Below are 23,720 nucleotides of genomic sequence, written 5' to 3'. Positions count from 1 at the left end.
AGCAGAGTCCAAATGGACAATCACCTCCCTGCTCCTGCTAGACACAGCATTTCTAATCCAAGTCAGGATACCATTGGCTTTCTTTGCCACCTGGGCACACTGCTGGCTCATATTGAATTGCTTGTCAGTTACAATCTGCATGTCCCTTTCTGCCAGACAGCCTTCCCCAGCCACGCTGCCCCAAGCCTGTAGTGTTGTTTGGGATTGTTGTGGCCCAAGTGCACAGGACCTGGCATTTGGCCTTGTTGCAAGCTCATGCAATTCATATTGGCCCACATATCCAATCTATCCAAGTCACTCTGTAGAGCCTCCTTACTCTCATGATGCCACCTAACTTGGTGTCATCTGCAAACTTACTGAATGCACACTCTGCTTTCATCAAGGTCATCAGTAAGATGTTAAACAGAACACTGAGCCCTGAGGAACACTGCTTGTGACTGGCCGCCAGCTGGATTTAAATCCACTGACCACCACCACCCTTTGGGCCCTTTCATCCAGCAGTGCCTTATCCACCAGAGCTGTGTTCATCCAAGCCACGAGCAGCCAGTTTGTCCACGAGAATTCTGTGGGGAGCAATGTCAAAGGCTTTTCTAAAGTCTAGGTACACAATACCCACAGCCTTTCCCTCATCCAATAGTCACATCCAGTGTCCAAGAGTCCCTCGTCCAGTCGACATCTTGTCATAAATGGAGGTCAGGTTCACCAAGCAGGACCTGCCCTTCATGAACCCATGCTGACTGGGCCTGATCCTTTGGAATTACTACAAAGTTCAACCAATCTTTGTAAATGCTGCTGCTGGTTAAATCAGGTGTCGTTGCTGAGCTGGCATTTAGGTAGTTCTATCTATTTGTGTTATAAAATGCTTGCCATTTCCTTTCTCTTCAATGGAAGAGCAAACCATATCCTGCCTCTAGAGCAGAACTGAGCAATTTAGTGGAAATGCTTATTTTTCTGGCAGACAGGGATGTTTTTGAAGGGTGACATCCAGAAGAACAGTAATGATGCCTAATTCGTGTTGCCTTTCAGTTTGAGCTGGGCAAGTAGATGTGGTTAGGTAAATCTTTTAGAATTTCATTTTTTTTCCTGTCGTGTTTGAGTGCATTTCTTCAAACCAAGGGGGTTTCTGAAAGAGTATCTTTCTCCCTTTCAAGGTGAAATGTAAGAGATTTGGAGATTCCCCCCAAGTCAAGGATAAAATCTGGAATCCTTTGTGTTGTAAAGTTGAATTCCAGACAGTCCTTTCCTGGCACATGACACATTGTCACTGGCAGCTCTGGTGCAGCATGGGCACCATAAGCCTCAGGAGGCCTAGGAGTGACTGGGAGAAGAGTTGGCACTGGCAGTGTGCTGCATCATTCTAGTTAATCAACACAAACCCCGTTCTTGGGGTCAGCTGTGGAGGTTTCATTGACAGAAAGGCATTTCACTGAAGCAGGGCTGCATGTTGATATTTGCTGATGCTACCTAGATCCTCTCTGTCTGCCACTACCAGAAGGCTTTTGGTTAAAATCAATGTTTCTTGGAGCCAGCTGTCTGCAGATGCCAGACCTCTGCCCACTGATTTTGAGATGGAGAAAAAGCAATGTGCTTTGTTAGGTCGTGGTATTAGGTGGTTTGATTGTGGTCTGGAGCGCTTAAAACTGCCCTTTGGCTCTCTAGATTTGAGTCTGTAAGGGAGCCTTCCAGCTATTGTAGTTCCTTCCCTCATGCTCTGGAAAGCAGATAGTCTCCAGATGTGGCCAACTGGAATCTCTTATTCTTTCCCCTTTTTTTCTTTATAAAATCTGCAGAAATTCTGTCTTGTTTCCCCTCTGGTTGCTTACACAGCTTGGAGGAACTGCTGGTGCTCTGCAGGGTGCCTGGGGTTTGTGGACCGCAGTGGAGCAAACCAGGTCTGCTGGCAGATCCCAATAGCTGACGGCAAAGCAGTTTGGAGTCACCATCTGAGGAGCGAGAGCCAGAACCAGATTCCTTTAGCCTACATGCTGTTACACACCAGTTTTCAAGCACTGAGGTGCTAATTCCATCTCTGTAAATGCAGTGTGACAGATGCAGTGTGGCTCACTGTAGCATCGTGCTCTCTGATGGCTTTTCAGGCCTTCAACCGCGGGAGGCCCAGCAATGCTAAATTTTAAATGCCTTAGCCTATTACTTGCCTCATTTGCTTTTCCTTCTCAGACTCTTTGTAATTAGACATGACTTGGTCACTGCTGTATTACTGATCTCAAAAAGAGTTCTTAAAAAGGAATCTCTGCCATGCAGCCTCATAGCTGTGCTGGATGGACGAGGGGAAGGACAGTGGGATTTTGTAATGCTTATGTGAGGGTTTAAAGGCTTTCTGCAGCCTCTCCAGAAAAATGACTTTCCTTCTTGCTTTGTGGAAGACCTGAGACTGTCAAGCACAAGTGAAATATGCTGTATCCATCAGTCAGATTGTACCTGATAGCTTCCATCTTTTTGTGAAGTGTCTGCTAACCACCCCTTGTGAGGCAAACACCCTCCTGATTGCAGGAAGTCATTAGCTGCTGTGGCTGCGGCGTTGGAGGGGAATGGCTGGGAAAGTGGCAGTGGTCCCCAGGGTTTTCTGCAGACAGTGAAACACAGAAGGATTCAAGCTGGAAGAGGACTGTGGTGTCCCTTTTCCTTGCCCAGTCAGTGAGGGCAAACCATTCTGAGTGCTGTTTAGGGAACCTTACACCACAGAAATCCTCATCACAAGGTCTAGCAGGTTATGGATGTTTGTCATGAGCCTAAATCCTTAAATACCTGCTAAAAGTTTCTGTCATGAGCCTAAATCCTTAAATACCTGTTAAACATGACCTTCTCAAAAGATTTCATGTAAGTTTGCACTGTTAAAAATTGCCCCAAATCATGTCTTCGGGGTGCAGGCATACAAAAAATAGAAGACTAGCGTGAGGCAGTCTTACTTTTAGATTGTGTCAGCAATAGACCAGCTCATATGGACTCTGAGAGAGCATCAGCAGCTTGGGATTCACATCCCAGCTCAGCCCTCAGTCACATTGTGTGTGTTGCCAGTTTGTGATGGTTTAGTGATAAAAGAGATGCTGTTGAATATAAATAAAGTTAACTGTAGGGTATAGACCTCTGTCTGCACTTATTTGACATTAATATGTAGTATTTTTTTCTCTAGTTTGAAATCAGGCAGCTGAGGGCCCACCTTGCTCAGCAGGATTTGGACCTGGCTGCAGAGAGAGAGGCTGCACTGCAGGTCCCACATGTACTGAACAAACAGAGCAGCAACAGGTACAAGGTGGTAGCAACTGAAGATTCAGATGATGACACCACCGAGAACATCACTGAGTTGCGACCTTCACGAGGTGAGTGCTCCCTGAGTGTTGCTACCTGCTGGCACAGCTGATCCCTTACATGGAGTTACTGAACCCACTGAATAGCTTCACTGTAGCAGTGAGTCAGTTACTTTCCCTGGAGACTATTTGCCCTTTTTCGCAAAGAGACTGTGACTGCTTCAGAGTGGCAGGAGCTGTTCTGTTTGCAAACCGATTCTGAGCAGAGCCAGTAAAATGACTCAGCAAGAAATGGCTGTGGCGGTCCTTCCTGGTGTCCTCATGATTGTATCCGGCAGACGCTGAGCACACAGCAGCCAAACCAGAATGGCAAAAGGATTGGCACTCACAGGTAAAAGCAGGGAAATTTAAAACATCACAAACCAGTTTTGGTGCTTGGCCACTTGCATTTCTGTGACTTAGGGAGGACCTGTGCATCAGCTATGGAGCTTGCCTTGCACGGAGGCTGTGCTCTCACCTGACTGCTCAAAATTGCCAGTGCTGGACAGGCCAGCTGTGCTTGGACTGGGCAGCTCTGGTGCCAGAAAGGGACTGATGCACTGTGTAGGCAGCTCTTGCTCCAGCGTCTAAGTGCCACTTGACTATAATGAAGAGCAGTCTGTTGGCTGTGAGCTGCCTGTTGGGCAGGTGTGTGGTTCAGAGGAATGTCAACAGTTATGTTTACTTGGATCCATTTTTATTACACAAGTGGTAGGCCAGAATTATTTTTGGAAGAGACGTGTGATTCACCTAGCCCTTACAACGGAGTGCAGAATGCATCCTAACCTCACAGCATTTAATGGAATACTGCAGAGGAGGCAACACTTTCTACCTTAAGTGAGAGGTCAGCTTTTCATGGACATCTTAGATTGATGACTTTAGTAGATGAACAGCAAGTAACTCTATCTGACTTAAGAAGTTTGCATGCTGTCATTAGTTTGGTCAAGCTGCTTAGGACTAAAAGCACAGAAGTACTTCAGTCAAAAGCTTTAAGAGAAAAGGCTCACCAGACATTTCAAGTAGCCTTTTTAATTCTCTACACAGCAATAAAAACATGTCGAAATTGTTTTTGGTTTTCCCACTAACCACAGTTCAGACATTAATTATTCCTAATTTGAAATGGTATTTAAAAGCAGACAGTTGACCAGATTGCCCCCTAAAATGCATTCCCCCTTTTTTTTGTAGTATTTCAGAGGTTTTCTCAGTGGATATATTATGATTTATGTATGCGTTCCTTGAGGGTTCCATTTGGAACTAGAAATGGTTGTGCACATTGTAAGGAGGCTTGCTGAAATTCCAGTGCTGTGGAGATTCATCTGAAAATTCTTCTGTATTCCCTCCAACATCCAGGTTAACACAATGACTCGTTATTTGTGTCTCCTTTATACAGTAAAGTAGACACACAATCTTCAGGGCTGACTTCTGCTTTCAGCGAGGTTCCACACTTAGAGAGACTCATGCTTTTCACTGAAAACCTGTTACTTTGTACGTCAGATAAGGTGCAGTTATGCTGCATTTAAACATTCCCACTGAGTGTACAGAATTAATTCCTGATTCCCAGAAGCCATCTGAAAATACCAGAGGAAATATTGTTGTGTGCCTTTGTAGGAAAGTACTTGCCTTCAGAAGCTGAAGTCAAGTGACATCCTTTGACGTTGAATGAGGCAGGACAGACAACACTTTCCTGTGCTCTTAAAGCAAGAGACACCCATCTCTGGTAGTCTCCCATAATGGTGGACTACTGACAAGGGTCCAAATTAAGATTGCATTAGAAACCAGAATTAATTAATAACATTCAGTGCTTCACCACCTCAGCTGGGTTTTTCTTGTCCAAGCTCTGCTAGCACCAGCTCTCACTTTCAGTAACAAGCTGGCTGTGGCTGCAGGAGCTTTCACCATTATCACTTTGGTATGTCAGCACCATTTTGTCATCTACACCATGGCTATTCTGACTGGTATCTGCAAAACCTGACTTTGCTGTGTTGGCTGGAGGAAGAACATGTCAACAGCTGAAAGCATCTCCATTTCCACAGCATGGAAGGAATGTATGTAGCTGGTGCAAAACCCTCCATCTCCCCACCTGCTCAGCTGCATAAAATACTCATGGGACATGGCTCTGTAGAGCAGGGCATTGAGATGTTTCCCTTCTGTATCCTCCTGCTTCTCATGTGCTGTGGTTACACTGGTTATGGTATTGTCAGGGCTTTCCACACCACTTCCTCTGCCTGGAACTGTAAAACCGACCAGTGTTTTAACTCCTGACTTCTGGGTCAAGGGTTGTGTTTTGCAAGTTACAGTCTGTGTCAGAGCATATTAGGACCTGCTTTGCTTCCATTTTCTCTAAGCTTCATTTTGCCTCCTTAAAGATTGCAGATTGATGACTGCAGTTAATCCTTCTGTGTGCCACGTGGCATTTGTGAGCTTTGAACAGTATCTGCAGTTGTCTATTGTTACAGTGACTAGTTGGAGGAGAAATAAGGGACCAGGTTGCTAATACTGTTCAAAGAATAGTTATGCTTCAAAGCCACAATTCAGCTGCTAGGCAAAGCAGGCTCTTATGTGCTGTTCTCTTATGCTCTGGCAGAACAACAGCCCTACATATAACACCTGAGGGTAGGGTATGGCATGAAATATGTTTGGGCCAAGTTTAATTTTGTCAGCCTTCAAAAACTCACTGTCTTTGGGGAGCCCTGAATTTTGGCAAACCAGCAAGCTTGAGTTGGCTTAGAGAACATACTGCATTAGAAAATGAGATATTCCACCTCCAGCTCATCTTATTTCCTTGGTCTGTGTTGAACAATGCAAACATTGAGTGCAGAATACTTTACCATGGAGGGGTTATGCAATAAGAAAGCATTGAGACTTTTTTCTCATTTCCCTACCTGGGAGTTTTATGGGATAGTGAGCAAGTTAAAGCTCCTCCGGGGCAGCTGTAGCTTGTACTCTCTTATTTACACTGGATTTTGTGCAATGGTTTCCTACAACATTAGGAAAGTTGGGTAGGTAACCCCAGAATCCCATGGTACACACAGCACCTCAAGGGGTTTCTGTACAGATACACACACAGTGGCCTGCACCAGGAGAGGACTCTGCCAGCTGATTTGGGAGCTCTCACCAAGAAACTCCTAGCACAGCAGGAGTAACTCTGTGGAAAATGTATGGATATATGATATTTTCTAATTAACTTGGCAAAGAAGCAGGGAAAAATTCACCTTAACTTTGTTCAAATGCAGGTTTTATTTGTCTTGCCAAAAAAATGATCTCTAGAGCAAATGTGAAAGTGAAAACAGGCTTCAGCAGGAAAGTTGATGGACTGAAGGCAAGGGCAGGACCTTGGGAGCTATAAACACAGGGCAAAGCTGTGACATTTGCTGCACTGTGAGCACTTTACTTAGCTTCTCTGGTTCAGTTTGTGAAGAGCTTAGGGTGAAAGCTGTTGCATGTGAATGCACAGCAGCATCACTAATGATTTTCAGGACCATTGTGGTCAGCCCTTCTCTAAGAGCAAGGGAAATATCCTAAGTGCTGTCATCTCCTTTCTTCTTCCCACAGATGATTACCATTTGACATAATGGCAAATACTACCCTATCTCTTCATCTCTAAATTATAAAAGAAATTTTTGCTCTTGCTGAGTTCTTACCTCATACAGTATGTAACTGGTTGCAGCCAGAATAAATTCTAACATTTTCTGCTCCTGCACAAATCATTTTTAGTGTTTGGTACACAAAGTTCCAGGCTTCAGGGAATGCCAGGCTCACGGTGCCCCACGCAGCTATTAATACTTCCTTCTAAAATTTATTATTCTTTAATCTCTCCCATAATATGTGAATTAGAGTCCCTAGTGGAAATTCTTCATTTTCCTGCATATATCATTTCAGGTTTTGAAATCCTATAGTACTGCCATAATTTAAGATTAATATGCCACCCTTCTGTTCCTTTGAGCAAGAACCAGATCCTAGCTCAGTTACTTCGTATTGCTTTAGCTTTTCTGAGTCATTCCATTTTTATGGGTTTAATAGTAAGTCTTTTGCTTTGGAGGACTGCTGAAATTTATGGTCTTGTTTGGAGAAAAGTAAAGCCTACTCTCCCCAAAGGTACCCATTGTTTTGTAAGTGAAGAAAGTAGGATGTCAGGAGGAGAATGTGAAAAATAGTGGAGCTTCAGAGGGCTTCCCTTAAAATTATTCATCAGCTGCCTGAGAAGGCAAAGCAGGGCACTGGAAAGGATTTTGTCAGTTGTTTCTTGCAAGGCAGTCTAAGCTGGTTGAACACTTCTAAACTCTAAGCCAGTTCCTTTGGTGATCATCTGTTAGTGCTCTAAGAGAGCCCTGTTGCTGCAGAACAATAGATAAAAAATAGTTGATGGTTATTTTCCAATGTAGAAATGTAACTACTTTGAAGCCTGCTCCTGGAAATGGTTATAACTTAAGTGCACTCCACTTCCTGGTTAAACTCCGTGGAAACTCCAGTGACGATTTGGCTTCTATGTAGGTGCCTCTTTCAGGCTTTGTGGTTCTCTGTGCACTGATCATTCAAGCAGGAATCAGAGAAATGAAATCTTAAGCAACACTTAGATAAATGTGTGTGTAGTTAGTGTAGTTAGGCTCTTGTGTTTCATGTTCACCAAATTGGTGGGGTAGAAACTTTTTGCTTCCCCATGTGGTGAGTATAGTCATGTGTCTGTGGTTGAAGTTGTCTCCCATGGTGAAGAGGTGTGAAGACACTGCTGACAGGTGAAGGAACGCAGAACTGCAGTGTTTTTCACTGCCCAAGTGTGCAGCCCCTTGCGTAATAATCTCTTTCTTAAACGGATCATGCTCCATGCCACAGTAGCGCTCAATGTTACCCTCTGCTGCCATTGTAACACTGTTCCCACGTCTCGCTGTCATGCATTAGTAGAACTCTTTTCCTAATTCCCAGTCTAGTCACTTGTTGCTAGTTTGTAGCAATGTTCATGAATCCTTTTTAGCTAGATTATTCCACTCTTCCCCTGATGTTTACTCACTAAATTCGGTAGCCATATTCTTTATCAACCTCTCTTCTTCTAGACTCAACAAATGAGTTTTGCAGAAACAGAATCAGGTTCTGTATTTACTTCAGGCTGACTGTAACAAGCCAGCTCAGCTCTGGATCTACTGATCCATTATTTACACAGAAAAAGATTGGAAAGAGTATTGAGAAGTCTCACAGGCCATTGTCTAGCCAAAGCCACCAGCCATGCTGACAGAGATTTCTTGCTGCTTAGCCATGCTCAGCTCGGCACACAGTGTTCTCACAGCACGATGTGATGGCCAGAGCTGCACTCTTGCCAGTTATAGATTTTGGTCTTCTGACACAATTTTTCTGTCCCAGCAGTATGTGTTGATAATGGAGTCTGTTCCATATCCCAGGATTTGCTTCTGCACAATGACTTCCATCTTGTGTTGTTTTCTTACTTGGAACAAGGCTGAGTCTGTAGCTCTGTTTTCTGTGCAATCTAACTTTGACAGTTATTCTTAAGGTGGATTTATCCATGTGCTCAGGCATCCACCCAGCCTCTGCAGGGGTAGAGTGGAACAGTGGTGTGAGTACTGCAGCTTGCACTCATGACCATTTGCCTTCACACAAAAAGCAGGAGAAGTCTTGTAAAGTGCCTTGCTGTTTTTGTTACCCGCTGGCAAAAATCTTCCATACAGCTAGAGGGAAGGGGAGAGTGACCTTCAGTGGCCAGCAAGACAAAGATGGGGAAATGCTCTGCTCAGGTCATCTTGCACAAGGCCAGAAAGGTGAACATATGCCTCAATAAGGGACTGTACAGGTGAGCACTGAGCTATACTGAGTGGACTGCTGAGAAGCAGCAGGTTTGGTGTGGCTGAGAATCTCCTAATGGTGAAGTTCAGGTGGCAAAGATCAGGCAGATCTAGAATGCCAGAAACTGCATGGGCAGTGTGCAGGGGAAAGCTCCTGGGGAAGGTTACAGCTTCACAGGGAATTTTCCCCTGTGGATTGCCAGTGCTTTCAGAAACACCTACAGCTATCCTTTCTCGTTGCACTCCAGTGTGACACTGGAGTAAGGCATCTTTAGACAGGGTCAGGCTGGCTATTGTCAGGGTACCATAGCTCTTACCTTGTTTGTAGAAGTGCTTAGAGAACAGTAACTTTACCTTATAACTTGTGCCTTGAAAAACCTCCAGCTCAGATTATATCTTAGACTATTTATGTTACTTGTCTTTCCCAAATGTTTCTGAAGGGTACTTGCAGGAGAAAATACCAGTGTCAGACAGCAGTGATGGGAGGTGAAAGATCTGCTTCTTTGGAAACCTCCTAGTAAAGATTGCCTTCTGGAGGGAGGGTTGGGCTAAGACATTACTCTGAGGACTCAACTGATTTCCTCAGTGGAAAGGTATACAGAAGAAATAACCCTCCAGTTCAGAAAATTCAGCTTTGCGAGGCAGAATGCAGTACAATTAATGGCAAGAAAAAATATGAAGTAAAATACTTTAATAATAAAATGTTTCAAAAGAAATCCCTTTTTTGAGGCCTTGAGCCAAAAAGATGTGCAAATGGTATTTACTGTATGCAGGGGGGCTGCAGATTCTCACTCAGCTCACTGATGAAATAATTAAAGGTCACTGCTGAGGGTTTATAGAACTTGAAGAGAGATCAGCCTTGTGTGGAATGTCATTTATGTGTTTCACCAAATTTATTAGTGTTTTTATAGGCCCAGGAGAGAGAGACTACTACATTGTCTCTTGAATCAGATGAGATTATATGGGACTGTGCTCTGGAGAATTTATTACTCCCTGAACCATTTTAGCCTGTGTACTGTGCCTTGCAAGGAAAGAACATAGAAAACTTTGATCAGACAAAATCCAGTGGCTTTCAGATCCTGACAAAGAACTGCATGCATTCCCAACAGCAGAGATCTGTGTAGCAGGACAAGACGCAGGACAGTCAGAGCAACCTTCCTAACACTATTGTGTAGTGTAAGTCCTAAGTCTAGTGTAAGTCTTTTGTCTAGTGTAAGTCCTAAGTCAGAGCCAGCCCCGATGTCTGTCTGAAGTCCCAGGTGTCTCATTTTCTCATCCCAATTCTATGTTAGCAAATGTGCACACCCTGTGTTACTTGAACAGATAATGATCGTGGACCACAGAGAACAGCCTGTTTCTGCCTGGTCCTCTTCCTGCCCAGCAAACCCTGAAAGCTGAAGTTCTCCACAGTGCTGCTACATATCTTCCTGATTCTCATTGCTCTTGCTTTCCAGACAAGACTGTAGAACCATCCTTGTTTGCCACAGGTTAGGATGGGTTTTCACATAGGGAAGAGCTGCCTCACTTTTCCCATTCTACCTCCTCACCTTGCAGCTATTGGATTAGAAAACCACCATGAAGTACTTGGGCAGTGTTCTGTGGTAATATGCAGTACTGGACTGTTCATTGCTCTATCTCTTTGGTGTGGCCCTGCAGTTACTTCCAGGTGTGTGTTTGTGACGTTTTGAAAAGCTCCTGGCTTTCAGCGGTGCAGAATGTAATGGGAGGTAACTGGAATTGTTTACAGCCTTTTGATTCCCCAAACAGCTGAGATTCCCATCTGACTGAGTTTGTTAATTGTAAGTTTGCTTTAATGTAATGATTCAGAAACTTTGTTGGTGAAATATTTTTTCTGCTGTTACTCCATTAGTCTTTATTTGATTTTAGTCACAAGAAGCTATTCAAAGTTTGTAACAGTATTTGCTATTTCCACGTGTGTGTATGTGTATGTATATGGATTTTGTGTATACAGAACAGATCAGCAACGTAAGACAGTGACAGGAGTAAGGCTATTACACCACGAGATTACAGCGGGCAGCTCTCCCAGTCCTGTGTGCACAGCCAGGACAATCATGATTCTCCTCACCAAACAGAGGGGTGTGAATGAACTTATATCAGGGTGCCTGGCTTTGGCTTTTGCAGATGCAGAGAGCAGTCTTTTATGGCTTTGCTAAATGAGTTTGCAAATGGTGCCCCAGTACATCCTGCTAGTTGACAGGCAGGTGGCCAGAGAAGTACATGGAAGAAGTACTAAAGAAGATTTGAGCCTTGCCATAGACATGAAAAGCAGATTAATAACTTTTCTGTGTTTTCTGTCTTTGGGGCAAAGCGTCTTGGCATTTGGAGCAGACTTTAATGAGAGCCCTTGGTCCCCATCACTGCATGGAGTGTGTGGCCGCGTGCTTTTGTCAGGTGATGAGGAGGAGGAGTGACCCTGTGTAGAACATGTCCTTGTCCAGGCTAACTGCAGTTTTGTCCTCATTTCTCTGATTAAGAATGAGACTTAGTGAAATATGCTGGAAGAGCACAGATGCATAGGTCTTTCTGACTGCAGCTGAAGGTTCCATGCCTGAACAGGAGCCTGTATCTATGTGCTGGCAGGTTTGGTGGCATTCAGGATATAAATTATGCATGACTGAAATGAAGTGTATTTTAGTAGCAGATAGCTGAAAAGCCTTGCAATGTACTCCTAATTCAGCAGCATTGCCTTGAGCTACTCTGAGGCCTCCTTTTTAAACCCAGACATTAGCACAAAGCACACCTCTGACTGCAGGCATTTAAAGATCAACAAGGGCCAAAAAAGCTTTTAAGTTCCAGGGAAACCAGGAAAACAACCATGTTGCCTTTCAGTGTCAGGTTAGATTGCCTTCTTATGAGTGCAGCTATTTCAGGTACAGAGTGCTTAGTGGTTTGGGTCTTGTTGTGTGGGGAAAGTGTTCCCCAGAAAACATCTGTTTCTTTCACCTGCAAACCGCAATGTGCTGTGAAGAGGCAGGACTGTAGCCACAGAGACCCAGGGGGCCGAAGGAAATCTGGCTCAAAGGGATGAGCATGGTTTTCTGAAACATGGTATCAAAAAGAGCACTTAAAAGGAGAAGATGCTTTTAGAGCACACCACACAGTGCAGATTGGGCACGTCAGGTTGCTTCTGAGCCTGGAATACTGCCTGGATTGCCAATACTGTTTTCTTTGCAGCAGTATTTGTGTTCTGCTCAGAATCACCACAAGAAGAGTTTGTTGTTTTCCCTTTATGGTGACTGGAAAACTTTCTGCTTTGCTGGCAGATGACAGGAGAGATGTCATCTGCAGTATCTGAAATCTGCACGAGCAACAGAGCTGCTGCTTGGTCAAGCTGTCATTTTTACTTTGCCATTACTGAAGTTCAGGTGTAGCTCTCTGTGCTACTAGTGCACAACTACACCATGACTCGTGCAAAAACAGATGATGTTAATGCTCTGCTCTGCATTACCTATGTGCAACATTCTGGGGAGGTGGTCAGCCCTGCATCAGTCTCTCAAAAGATCGTGGAGTGTTTTCTTTAGGACCCAGAATGGCTTAGTCCCAGGTTGGTGCAATGACGAGCAAGCCCATGTAGGCTGCAGCCACAGGGTGGATGGGGGAGTGTGGTGTGTCACCAACTCGCACCTGGACTTCTGGCCTAAAAATACAGAGCAGGTGATGTGCTGGGCATACAGGGCAGAGGAAAGCCTTTCATAGGGTGCAATTTCATCCATCTCATCAAATTGATTGTCTTCTAAGGCTGCCTTTTTGTTCTTGCAGAGGATGACATGAATAATTACATCAGTCGATACTACAATGAGCCTAGCAGTGGTAAGTTTTGCTTGAAAATGTGTATGTGAGCTGCATTTTTGCATTGCACCGTCTGCTGTCACCCAGGTGAGCAATGATGTAGGCCCATCATGGCATGTCTTCCATGGAAGTTTGTACCAAAACAGTAATTCTCTCAAGGGTGGAAGCCCCCCCTCTTTGCTCCAGCTGAAGGCCCTCTAATAGTTTGGGAGGTCTAGGAGAGGTTAATTCCCCCGAGCTGGGTTGCAGAGTGGTTCGCATAGACCTGAGACTGAACAGTGTGGTGAGTTAGCTCAGCCCAGCACCATGCTGGGAGCCTTTCAGAACAGTTGGTAGGAAGCCTCAGGCAGGCGTGGTCTGTGACCTGAGGTTAGGCATCAAATGGATGTCCCCAGCAGGCGTCCTGCCGTCCTGCCTGGCTTTGGGTGCTGGAGCCTGGGCCAGAGAAGGAAAGGGGCTGCACTGGTGTGCTTGGGGATAGCGTGGTAAACTGGAACACACACACATACACACAACCCTAGATCTCAGGCACAGAGCCTTCACGAGTGCATTTTAAAAAGGTGTGTAGTTTTATGTAGTCAAATCCCTCCATAGGTGCACCACCCCCACCCCGCCCTGGCATGGGGCTGTAGGAAAAAAGCTGTGTATGTCTGCACACACAGGGACATACCATGTAGAGGGAATATGTATGTGTATTAATATACATGTATCACTTCCAGAATGTGTATGTATATACATCCAAAGGTGTGTGTATATATAGATGTGTATGTATTAGATATGTACAAAATGCATGGATTAGACATGTGCAGCACACAAACCCCGATGTATATAAAACAGGAGTAAAAGTGTATGTATATATATATATATATGAAGATTTATATAAAGAAAAGCTGTCTGTATATATATGTAGATGTATTTAAAGGCATATGTGAAGGGATGAAGGTAAGAGATGGTCTCCGAAGCTGCATGCATATATACTATAGACACTATATATCCCATATATACATGGACAGAGGGAGATACATGTAGATGTATATGGAACATGTCTTCATGGCTATGTGTATATATATATATGTATACATGTGTACATGTGTGTGCATATGAATGTCTGCAGATTGTCTGTAAAGGTGGAGGAGGGTGATTGTACATGTATGTATTGATCAAGTGTACTATATATTTACACACATATTCATAACATAATACATATCCATATGGATGTAGAGTGTGTGGATACACACAGAGACGTTTTAATACACAAGTACATAAAGATATGTGGAGTGTGTCTGCATATAGGTGCATATACAAAGCCACTATTATATATGTGTGTTAAAAAGGTGTCTGTAAGACTATATACTTAGAGATGCATAAAGAAATTTTATGTCCATATAGATAAAATGTAACGTCTATCTACAGATATACAGAGATGCAGAACCATACAGATAAGAGATATATGTGGGTCAGAAATTGTGTATAAATATATTAATTATGTAATATGTATCAAAGTGTGTAAGTGGCTGTAGATCACGTACATGCTAAAAATGCAGCTGAGCCCTCATGTCGAAACAGGGAAAACTGCATGTACTTGTGTGGGCACATAAACAGAAGATGCCGTGAGTGCGAAGGAGCGCGTACGCAAAGGCAAACATGAGCGCGTACGCAAAGGCAAACATGAGCGTGAAGGAGCGCGTACGCAAAGGCAAACAGGAGCGCGTACGCAAAGGACGGATGTGAGCGCTAACCGCGAAGGAGCGTGTACGCAAAGGCAAACATGAGCGCGTACGCAAAGGACGGATGTGAGCGCTAACCGCGAAGGAGCGCGTACGCAAAGGCAAACATGAGCGCGTACGCAAAGGACGGATGTGAGCGCTAACCGCGAAGGAGCGCGTACGCAAAGGACGGATGTGAGCGCTAACCGCAAAGGAGCGCGTACGCAAAGGCAAACATGAGCGCGTACGCAAAGGACGGATGTGAGCGCTAACCGCGAAGGAGCGCGTACGCAAAGGCAAACATGAGCGCGTACGCAAAGGCAAACATGAGCGCGTACGCAAAGGACGGATGTGAGCGCTAACCGCGAAGGAGCGCGTACGCAAAGGCAAACATGAGCGCGTACGCAAAGGCAAACATGAGCGCGTACGCAAAGGACGGATGTGAGCGCTAACCGCGAAGGAGCGCGTACGCAAAGGACGGATGTGAGCGCTAACCGCAAAGGAGCGCGTACGCAAAGGCAAACATGAGCGCGTACGCAAAGGACGGATGTGAGCGCTAACCGCGAAGGAGCGCGTACGCAAAGGCAAACATGAGCGCGTACGCAAAGGCAAACATGAGCGCGTACGCAAAGGACGGATGTGAGCGCTAACCGCGAAGGAGCGCGTACGCAAAGGACGGATGTGAGCGCTAACCGCGAAGGAGCGCGTACGCAAAGGCAAACATGAGCGCGTACGCAAAGGACGGATGTGAGCGCTAACCGCGAAGGAGCGCGTACGCAAAGGCAAACATGAGCGCGTACGCAAAGGACGGATGTGAGCGCTAACCGCGAAGGAGCGCGTACGCAAAGGCAAACATGAGCGCGTACGCAAAGGACGGATGTGAGCGCTAACCGCGAAGGAGCGCGTACGCAAAGGCAAACATGAGCGCGTACGCAAAGGCAAACATGAGCGCGTACGCAAAGGACGGATGTGAGCGCTAACCGCGAAGGAGCGCGTACGCAAAGGACGGATGTGAGCGCTAACCGCGAAGGAGCGCGTACGCAAAGGCAAACATGAGCGCGTACGCAAAGGCAAACATGAGCGCGTACGCAAAGGACGGATGTGAGCGCTAACCGCGAAGGAGCGTGTACGCAAAGGCAAACATGAGCGCGTACGCAAAGGACGGATGTGAGCGCTAACCGCGAAGGAGCGCGTACGCAAAGGCAAACATGAGCGCGTACGCAAAGGCAAACATGAGCGCGTACGCAAAGGACGGATGTGAGCGCTAACCGCGAAGGAGCGCGTACGCAAAGGACAGATGTGAGCGCTAACCGCGAAGGAGCACGTACGCAAAGGCAAACATGAGCGCGTACGCAAAGGACGGATGTGAGCGCTAACCGCGAAGGAGCGCGTACGCAAAGGACGGATGTGAGCGCTAACCGCGAAGGAGCGCGTACGCAAAGGCAAACATGAGCGCGTACGCAAAGGCAAACATGAGCGCGTACGCAAAGGACGGATGTGAGCGCTAACCGCGAAGGAGCGCGTACGCAAAGGCAAACATGAGCGCGTACGCAAAGGCAAACATGAGCGCGTACGCAAAGGCAAACATGAGCGCGTACGCAAAGGACGGATGTGAGCGCTAACCGCGAAGGAGCGCGTACGCAAAGGCAAACAGGAGCGCGTACGCAAAGGACGGATGTGAGCGCTAACCGCGAAGGAGCGCGTACGCAAAGGCAAACATGAGCGCGTACGCAAAGGACGGATGTGAGCGCTAACCGCGAAGGAGCGCGTACGCAAAGGCAAACATGAGCGCGTACGCAAAGGAGCGCGTACGCAAAGGCAAACATGAGCTCGAAGGAGCGCGTACGCAAAGGAGAAATGTGAGCGCGAATGGCAAAGGGGCAAATGTGTACATATGCAAAAGATGACTGTGAGGGCACAAACGAGCATGACGAACTTGTAGTTTATTTAAGAACAAAGCATGAGTGGTAGTTGGAAAAGTAGACACACACATATTGCTCTTTCTTCTATGTATTGTTTGTAGTTAGTACAAGCTCTTCGTAGGACAAGGGGCAGTGGACATAATCTAGAGCAAAGGAAGTTGTATCTCAGGGGTACATGGTCACGTACAGAGATGTTCCAGCCAAGTATGCAGCTTGATACACCTCCTTTCTTCCCACATACAGAGACCACACCGTTACCCTATTTCTCTCAAAGTGGTGCATGTATACATTACATGTACTACAACACATAATTCCATATTCTCTTCTCCTAGGTATTTTCCATCCTAGGGACACACTGCTAGTTGGTATTTACATCACCACTGCCTTCTGTGCGTGTGCACATGTCCCTGGAGAGACCTATGTGCCTATGCGTGAGTTCTAGAGAGACAACCACAGAAGTGTCCCACTCCCTGACCCAATCCTCCCTGTGCTCTGTTCCCTGCAGATAGCGGTGTCCCTGAAGCCATCTGTGTCGTGACCACTGCTGCCATCGATGTCCACCGCCCAAACATCTCTTCTGACCTCTTTACTGTGGAGGTGCCAATGCGATTAGGCAGCACTGGGACATCTGCCAGCATCACATCGGGCAGTGCCTCACGCTCGACCGTCAGCTCAGGCACTCAGGCCTGCAGTGAGAGCAGCCAGACGCTGGGCTCCTCCCCGGACTGCAGCACAGCCTGTGCCGACCCTGCAGAGACCGGCGCTGGCCCACGGGCTGACCTTGTGCCCACCCGGCAACGGGTGGCCCACACTATGGTGCAGGAGCTGCTGTCATCCCTGTCAGAAGAAGCCTGCCTGGCACAGAAAGGGTTGGATCCTGTCAATCTGAAGTTGCCTAGCCCTGTGGGCTCCGGAGGGGGCAGCCCAAACCTGGGCCATCGGCTCAGCATCTACAACCGCAGAAACCAGGAGAACCTTGATGTCTTCCAGCTAAAGCCACTCATTGACTGCCCACAAGGTGCCCCAATGATTGATGACAAATATGGGGCAGTGGGGCCTCCAGAGCCACGTATGGGTCAGGTTCCTGAGGCATAGAGACACCATGCAGGGACAGGCACACACTCACTGAGCTGGGTCATGAAGTTGCCACAGGCAACAGGTGGCAGTGCTGGAAGCAATCCATGGCATCTCCTGCAGTGGCCACCAGCTAGGGCCCAGCCATCATCGCCTCTGTCCACTAGTGGCCATGGTGCATGACAGATCAGCCACTAGCTCCAGGACAGCTGGGACCTAGTGTCCTGTAGGGCAAAATGGACTTTCCAGCAGTCTAAAGCCACCATGGACTCACAGTGCATGGGGGGAACAGACTATGGACCTGTCCCGCCACTGGTGTAAGGCCAGCCCAAGTGTCCTGAGGCACCACGGTCCTTCCATCTGTCCAGGGCCAGCAAAGCCACACAGTGTCCAGGGGCAGGACAGAGCTGCTGGACAGCTTGGGCCCAGCCTGGTGCCCTGGCCTGACCTCCCCCCAGGGGCTGAGTGTGGCTGGGAGGGAAGCAAGGATAGGAATAAACAGTTACAAAGACTCCTTCCTGCCGTCTCTTGCCTGCCTTTCTTTCTCCTCACCCATGTGCCATCCTATTTGCCCACCAAGTGAACCACACTGACCCTGCCTCTCTCCAGTACAAACCTTTATTTGCTCTTATTCCTCACCCTCTACCCCACCGCAGTGCAGGATCCATCACCGTTGCTCACTTCTTCTTCAGAAGCTCCGTCATCTCTGGCACCGCCTGCAAAACAGCCAGTGCAGGGGGTAGTGTGTGCCATCTCCTCTGAAGCTCCAAACTGACCATGTGCTGCACCCAGCCCCCCACACCCAGTTATACTCCCAGCCCACCACTCCAGGGGCTGAGAGTCACCCCAGCTCACAGCACTCCCCACTTTGCTCCTGCTGAATAAAGCCTCTTAATTATTTAAGAGAGCTACATTTCCATTAGGTGGAAATAATGCATTCGTACAAAATTTATTAAGGAAATTGTCTACATGGGCTTTCTTCAGACTTGTCCTGGGCTTATGCAAAGGCCTGTGCAGCAGTGGGCATTAGCTCAGGAGTGGCATTAAGTGCTGGCAGAGCTTCTGGCCAGGCCTTTGCACAGAGCTGCTAGTCACATGTGTGGCCAGGCACAGAGGTGGCATATGTGCCCCAAGCACTCGTGTGTAGGCTGGCACACACAGCAACATGTTCCCAGAGAGCTGCAAGCTCTTCACAAGTCTCAGTGAGGCAGCAAGCCCAAGCAAAAACAAGAACTTCTCCTGCCAACTCTATTTTCATACTTTATGAAGCTTAAACATACATGTAAGGACCTACCTGCAGTTACTGCTCAAAACAGGCCATATTCAAGGAAGTAAAATAGAGGCAGCCTGGCTGCCCTCAACCCCCATGAATGCTTCCTATGTGCAAGGGTTGAATTGTGTGCATCTTAAAGGGTATTCTTTAACTGAACCTAAAGCACACACCCTCAGACATCTGGAACACTAAGTACATCACATTAGGTAATCTATCAGACCTCTGAAACAGTTAATTCAGCACATCTCCACATTTAGACTCACCTGAAATAAGTCTGCCACCAGTCCAAAGTCTGCCACTTGGAAAATTGGAGCTTCTGGATCCTTGTTAATAGCAACAATGGTCTGCAAGCAACAGTAAAGCAGCATGTGAATACAGACAAGGATTAACGGCTAGGGCTGCTTACAGCAGCAGACATTGCTGAATGCTCCAGGCCTCTACAAGCATAAGATAGGGATCACATCAGTGAAATGTTTATCACTTCAATAACATAACCCCCAAAACCTCCCTTCCCTGCAGACTGTATACATCAGGGCTACCCTTCCCTGACAAACTGTCTAGAAACAAATAGCTACCAAAGATTACTTGCAGGAGCCCAGGCACAGGATTACAGCAGTAACACAGAGGTGTCATTTCAAACGAGTACAAAGCAGACTTAAGGCCTCTGTGCTCAAAACAGGAAACAGCATTTAACTTGTCACACAGCAGAAACAGACAAACTGAAATCCCATGCAACAGTCCAGAGGATTCATAGAATACCAGGTTGGAGGATCATCTAGTCCAACCTTTCAGGGTAAGAATATAGCTTAAATTAGCTGGCCCAGCAACCCTGTCAGGCTGGGCCTTGAAACTCTAATTTTGGGGAACCGACAACCTCTTCCTCGGGACTTTATTCCAATGTTTAATAATTTGAATGGTGACAGTTTCTTTCCTGGCATCCAGTCCAAATCTCCCCAGTAGCAGTATGTCCCTATTACCCACCCGTCTTTACCATGTAATGCTTTGTGGAAAGGGAGTGTCCCTTCTCTGACCCTTCCCAGGCTGTCCACATCCTCATTGTATAGGAGGGACCACAACTGTATACAGTACTCAAGGTGTGGCCTGATCAGTGCTGAGTAGAGTGGGAGAATGGCATCTTTATCTTTGCCTGTGATACCCTTATTAATGCAACTCAGCATCCCGTTGCCTTACTTTGCCACTGCAGCACACTGTACACTTATGTTGAGCCTTTTGTCCACTGAGGCCCACAGGTGGCTACCAGTCTGAGCTGCATAACAACAACCCTAGTTATGTGTTCCCAGGTGCAAGACCCAGGATTTCTTTCTTGATTTATATTCTAAAATGCAGCTTCCAGAAAATTAAATGTGGGGATTCACATCAAAATCTACGACAGGATGGGGAGTGCCCCATAACTGATGGTGCGGGGAAAACGAGCAACCCATGAAAGGAATCTTACAGCAAGCAGAGGTCTGAACCATAGCACTCCAGTGCTGCCTTTCCATCCAAATGCTGCCAGCATGGAAGCAAGAGGACCCCTCAAGGCCAGCATAATTAATGGCTCAGTGGCATATACCTAGTGGTAATAACTCACAAGTTTCTAAATCCTGTGGGTTTAGACCCCCAGAATTGTGCTCCCTTAAGAGCTCATTTGTATCCTGTGAGTCACCCTAAAACTGACCATATCATACCTGGAAGAAGGAAACACCTATAGCAGAGAGCACTGCTGCTGCCCTCTTGCCAGCTCCTAAGCAAAGGCTTGCAACTACTCCAGTGATGCATCCCCTGAAATACTTTTCCCAGAGTTTGATTTTATTTCAGTTGCTCCAGCTCCAATACAGACCTCCACTGTCAACTCTGACAATGACTTCAACTTTACTCAGAGGCCCTACAATGCTCTGCAGAACTGCTCACAGAGGCTAACACTGAGGGCCAGCTGAGGCCAGCAGCTGGTAACACCTTGGAGCTGCCAGCAAAACTGTCTTGACTAGTTTGGCAGCCTGGTCCTTCCCATCTCCATTAGCTGGAGTAACTTTTTAGTCTAAATGTTCTTTCCATGGCAAGACACAACAACATCCTCTTGCTTGCAACAGAACTTTACAAGTTAAACCCCTTTGAAAAGCTACTGTAAGTGCCTCCCAGTGAATTAAGTGTAGAAAGCAACAACTCTCCACGTGTCCTCAAAAGCTACATTGTCTACCTTGCTGTAGAAGGACAAATAAATCATACATTTCACTTGGTAGAAAGCACCTGACTACTTTGGAAACCACATCTCAGAAGTATACAGGTGCACAATGCCAGGTACTCCACAGTGCTGAGGGAGCACAGGGGACATTCCATAGCCTCCACAGCCACACAGTACTGTATGAAAATTGGATCTCTCCAGTAACTACCACACCAGTGTGCTTTGGCTGAAAGATAGGTAACACAAATAAGCAAACTTGAATTTTATACTAAGAAACCTACAATGTATGGAAGAAATGAAAGTGATGTAAGCATATCATGCCAACAGATTTCATTTGCATATTTCCCATCAAAGTATCTCAAAGTATGGCACTGGGAAAGGCAAAGCAGCAGAGGGTTTGCTGTTACACTACAGGCCAGAATTGCTGCTCAGTGTTTTCATAACAAAGGGCATTCTAGCACTTGAAGGAAGAGGTTCCCAGCTGTGCTGCTCTCATCAACTCACCACTGCCTGATGTCCCTATTGCTGCTCTCTGAGGAGACCATGGCAACACTGCTCTGCTGACAGTAGTCAGGATTCACTGCTACAGGTAGGATTATTCACACCTCTCAACAGCGACCTTCAGCCCTGCCCTTCACTCATCCCTAATTTCTAATTTTGGTTGGTGCTTTTCCACTGTGTTGACATCACACAAGTCCCTCAGACACATGAGACCCCAAAAGAGAGCTGTATCCCAAAGTCAACACTACAACATTTTCCTCGAGAAGTATTTCCCACATGAGTTTAAACACATGCAAATGGAACTGAACCCTAAGGAAGCACAGACTGTCCCACTGCAGCCTGGCCCACGAGGACAGTGGCCAGACACAAACACTCACTGGTCTGCTACTGCTTGCAAGGATCTGTCTGTACACTGCGGCAAACCTTTTCCTCAGTCTTACAGGGTGTCTGAAGTTCTGGGTTTGGTTTCTTCCTGAAAGCCTAAGTTTGTTCTCTGAAAACAGGAAAATCTATTTTCTTTGTCTAAAATGCCCTGCAGGGAGGCAGGCCAAGGTACAGATCTGATGCCTGGCATTTGCTGGCACAACTCAGCAGGTGACATACTCCCATCCTCAAATACATTGCTCTGGACCCAAGTGGCAGTTCCCATTTCAGATGATTTGCTTTGGCAGCTAATGAGTTAAACCTTTTAAAGTTTTGCTGCCGTTTTATAATAGGTTTCCATTTGAATGGCTAAATGCAGGAATGTCAGACATCTTTTACTTTATGGAATAGTAAGTTCATAATTCAAATTGCACATTGTTATGCATGAATTAATATGTCATGCTCTGAAATAAATGCAAATGGAACTATTGTATAGGATTCAGGCATATGGGGAGGCTGTCTGGGGGGTTTTCAAACCGAGTCAGTTAGCTGCTTCTACTTCCCACTTCTGGTCACAATAATGGTTTTTTTTTCTACTGCCTTAGATGTTTTGCCACAGGTTTTTTGGAAAGGCCTGAAGGGTTAGCATGCATTGAAGCAGCAGACAAACTGCCACTTTCAACAGTACAAAGAAAACTGGCTAAAGTACTGATATAAAAGCAAAGAAGTCAACTCATATGCTTCCTCAAAAGACATCCATCTTTATGTACCTTGCTGTCTTTCATTCCAGCCAAGTGTTGGATTGCTCCAGATATTCCCACAGCAATATACAGTTCCTAGAAAGAAACAAAAATGAGATATTTTTGGTACCCTAGACAGTTTCAGTAAGCTCTCCCAAGCCTCACTCAAAATCAATTACACGCAGAGTTTTTACATTACAGTAGTGCTCAGCATCAAAGGCAGCTGATTGGTCCCCTTCCCCACTGAGGGATGCAGTGTAGCAGTAAAAGGAGAATCCCACAGGAACAAAAACATATGAGGGAGAAGGAGGATCTGCATCAGCGCAGAGACACTGCTCAGCCAAAGGACAGGGCAGTCAGTGCTACCCATGGCCCTGGAGATTCCCAGCGCAAGTATTAAGCAAGATAAGCCAGACAGGCATAACACAGCTGCCTAAAAAGAAAAGCTAGGCTCTTCAGTTTCAAGTCTCTAGGAGCCTTTAAATAAGACGGGGCACAAAGCTGAAATTCAGGTGTTTCCTAGGTGGCAAGATAACATCTCACAAGTGGGCTAGTGCAGGGCACTCATGCCAGTAGTTCTATGATCTATATGCTCTATCCCAGTCCGCAGTGTTCACACGCCCTAAAGCTTTTCTTCCCTCGTTCGTTATCCACTCCCACACAGAAGTGCTTCCCAGCTAAGCACTGACAGCAGGAAGTTTTTACACTGTGGGGCGCCCAACCTAGCATCTCCAAAGAAACTTACATTCAAAATCGACGAAAGTTTACAGGCAGATATCAACAGTTTTAATGCATTGCAGGAAAGTATCCTTCTTTTCCCCACAAGCTGAATGTGACCCAGGCCATAATCTACCTCAAATTAAGTATGCTTTTAGCTCTGTGATGCTTTCCTACCACAAGTCCAAGTAGCAGCTAAGCCTGTACCCTTTAGCTACCTAGCTTTAAGGAAAAAAAAAGCAAGCACTTTTCACCACCTCACTGAATGAGAGGCAACTGCAGCACACCAAAACCCAATTCAAATGTGGCATTTATACACACACTTCCCTGAGTCCCTT

The 23,720-nt window shown here is 46.2% G+C and overlaps 2 protein-coding genes across 11 annotated transcripts in view; one reads left to right on the top strand and one right to left on the bottom strand.

The window, feature by feature from the left end:
• Nucleotides 1-18,120, top strand: part of TMEM266 (transmembrane protein 266) — a 108,873-nt gene extending 90,753 nt beyond the window's left edge. For all 8 annotated transcript variants that reach the window (XM_064157325.1, XM_064157323.1, XM_064157326.1 and 5 more), the window contains 3 exons: nt 3,152-3,338; nt 12,875-12,925; nt 17,038-18,120. In XM_064157325.1, the coding sequence (XP_064013395.1) occupies nt 3,152-3,338; nt 12,875-12,925; nt 17,038-17,627 (828 nt within the window). In that variant the 3' untranslated portion in view covers nt 17,628-18,120. The remainder of the gene's footprint in view (nt 1-3,151; nt 3,339-12,874; nt 12,926-17,037) is intronic.
• A 90-nt stretch (nt 18,121-18,210) lies between these two features.
• ETFA (electron transfer flavoprotein subunit alpha) overlaps nt 18,211-23,720 on the bottom strand; it is a 34,734-nt gene continuing 29,224 nt past the window's right edge. For all 3 annotated transcript variants that reach the window (XM_064157335.1, XM_064157336.1, XM_064157338.1), the window contains 3 exons: nt 22,696-22,761; nt 19,143-19,223; nt 18,211-18,322 (listed from right to left, as the gene is read on the bottom strand). In XM_064157335.1, the coding sequence (XP_064013405.1) occupies nt 18,284-18,322; nt 19,143-19,223; nt 22,696-22,761 (186 nt within the window). In that variant the 3' untranslated portion in view covers nt 18,211-18,283. The remainder of the gene's footprint in view (nt 18,323-19,142; nt 19,224-22,695; nt 22,762-23,720) is intronic.

The sequence above is a fragment of the Pogoniulus pusillus genome, chromosome 17 (assembly GCF_015220805.1).
Source record: "Pogoniulus pusillus isolate bPogPus1 chromosome 17, bPogPus1.pri, whole genome shotgun sequence".
NCBI lineage: Eukaryota > Metazoa > Chordata > Aves > Piciformes > Lybiidae > Pogoniulus > Pogoniulus pusillus.
This window is presented reverse-complemented; position numbering and strand designations above follow the sequence as displayed.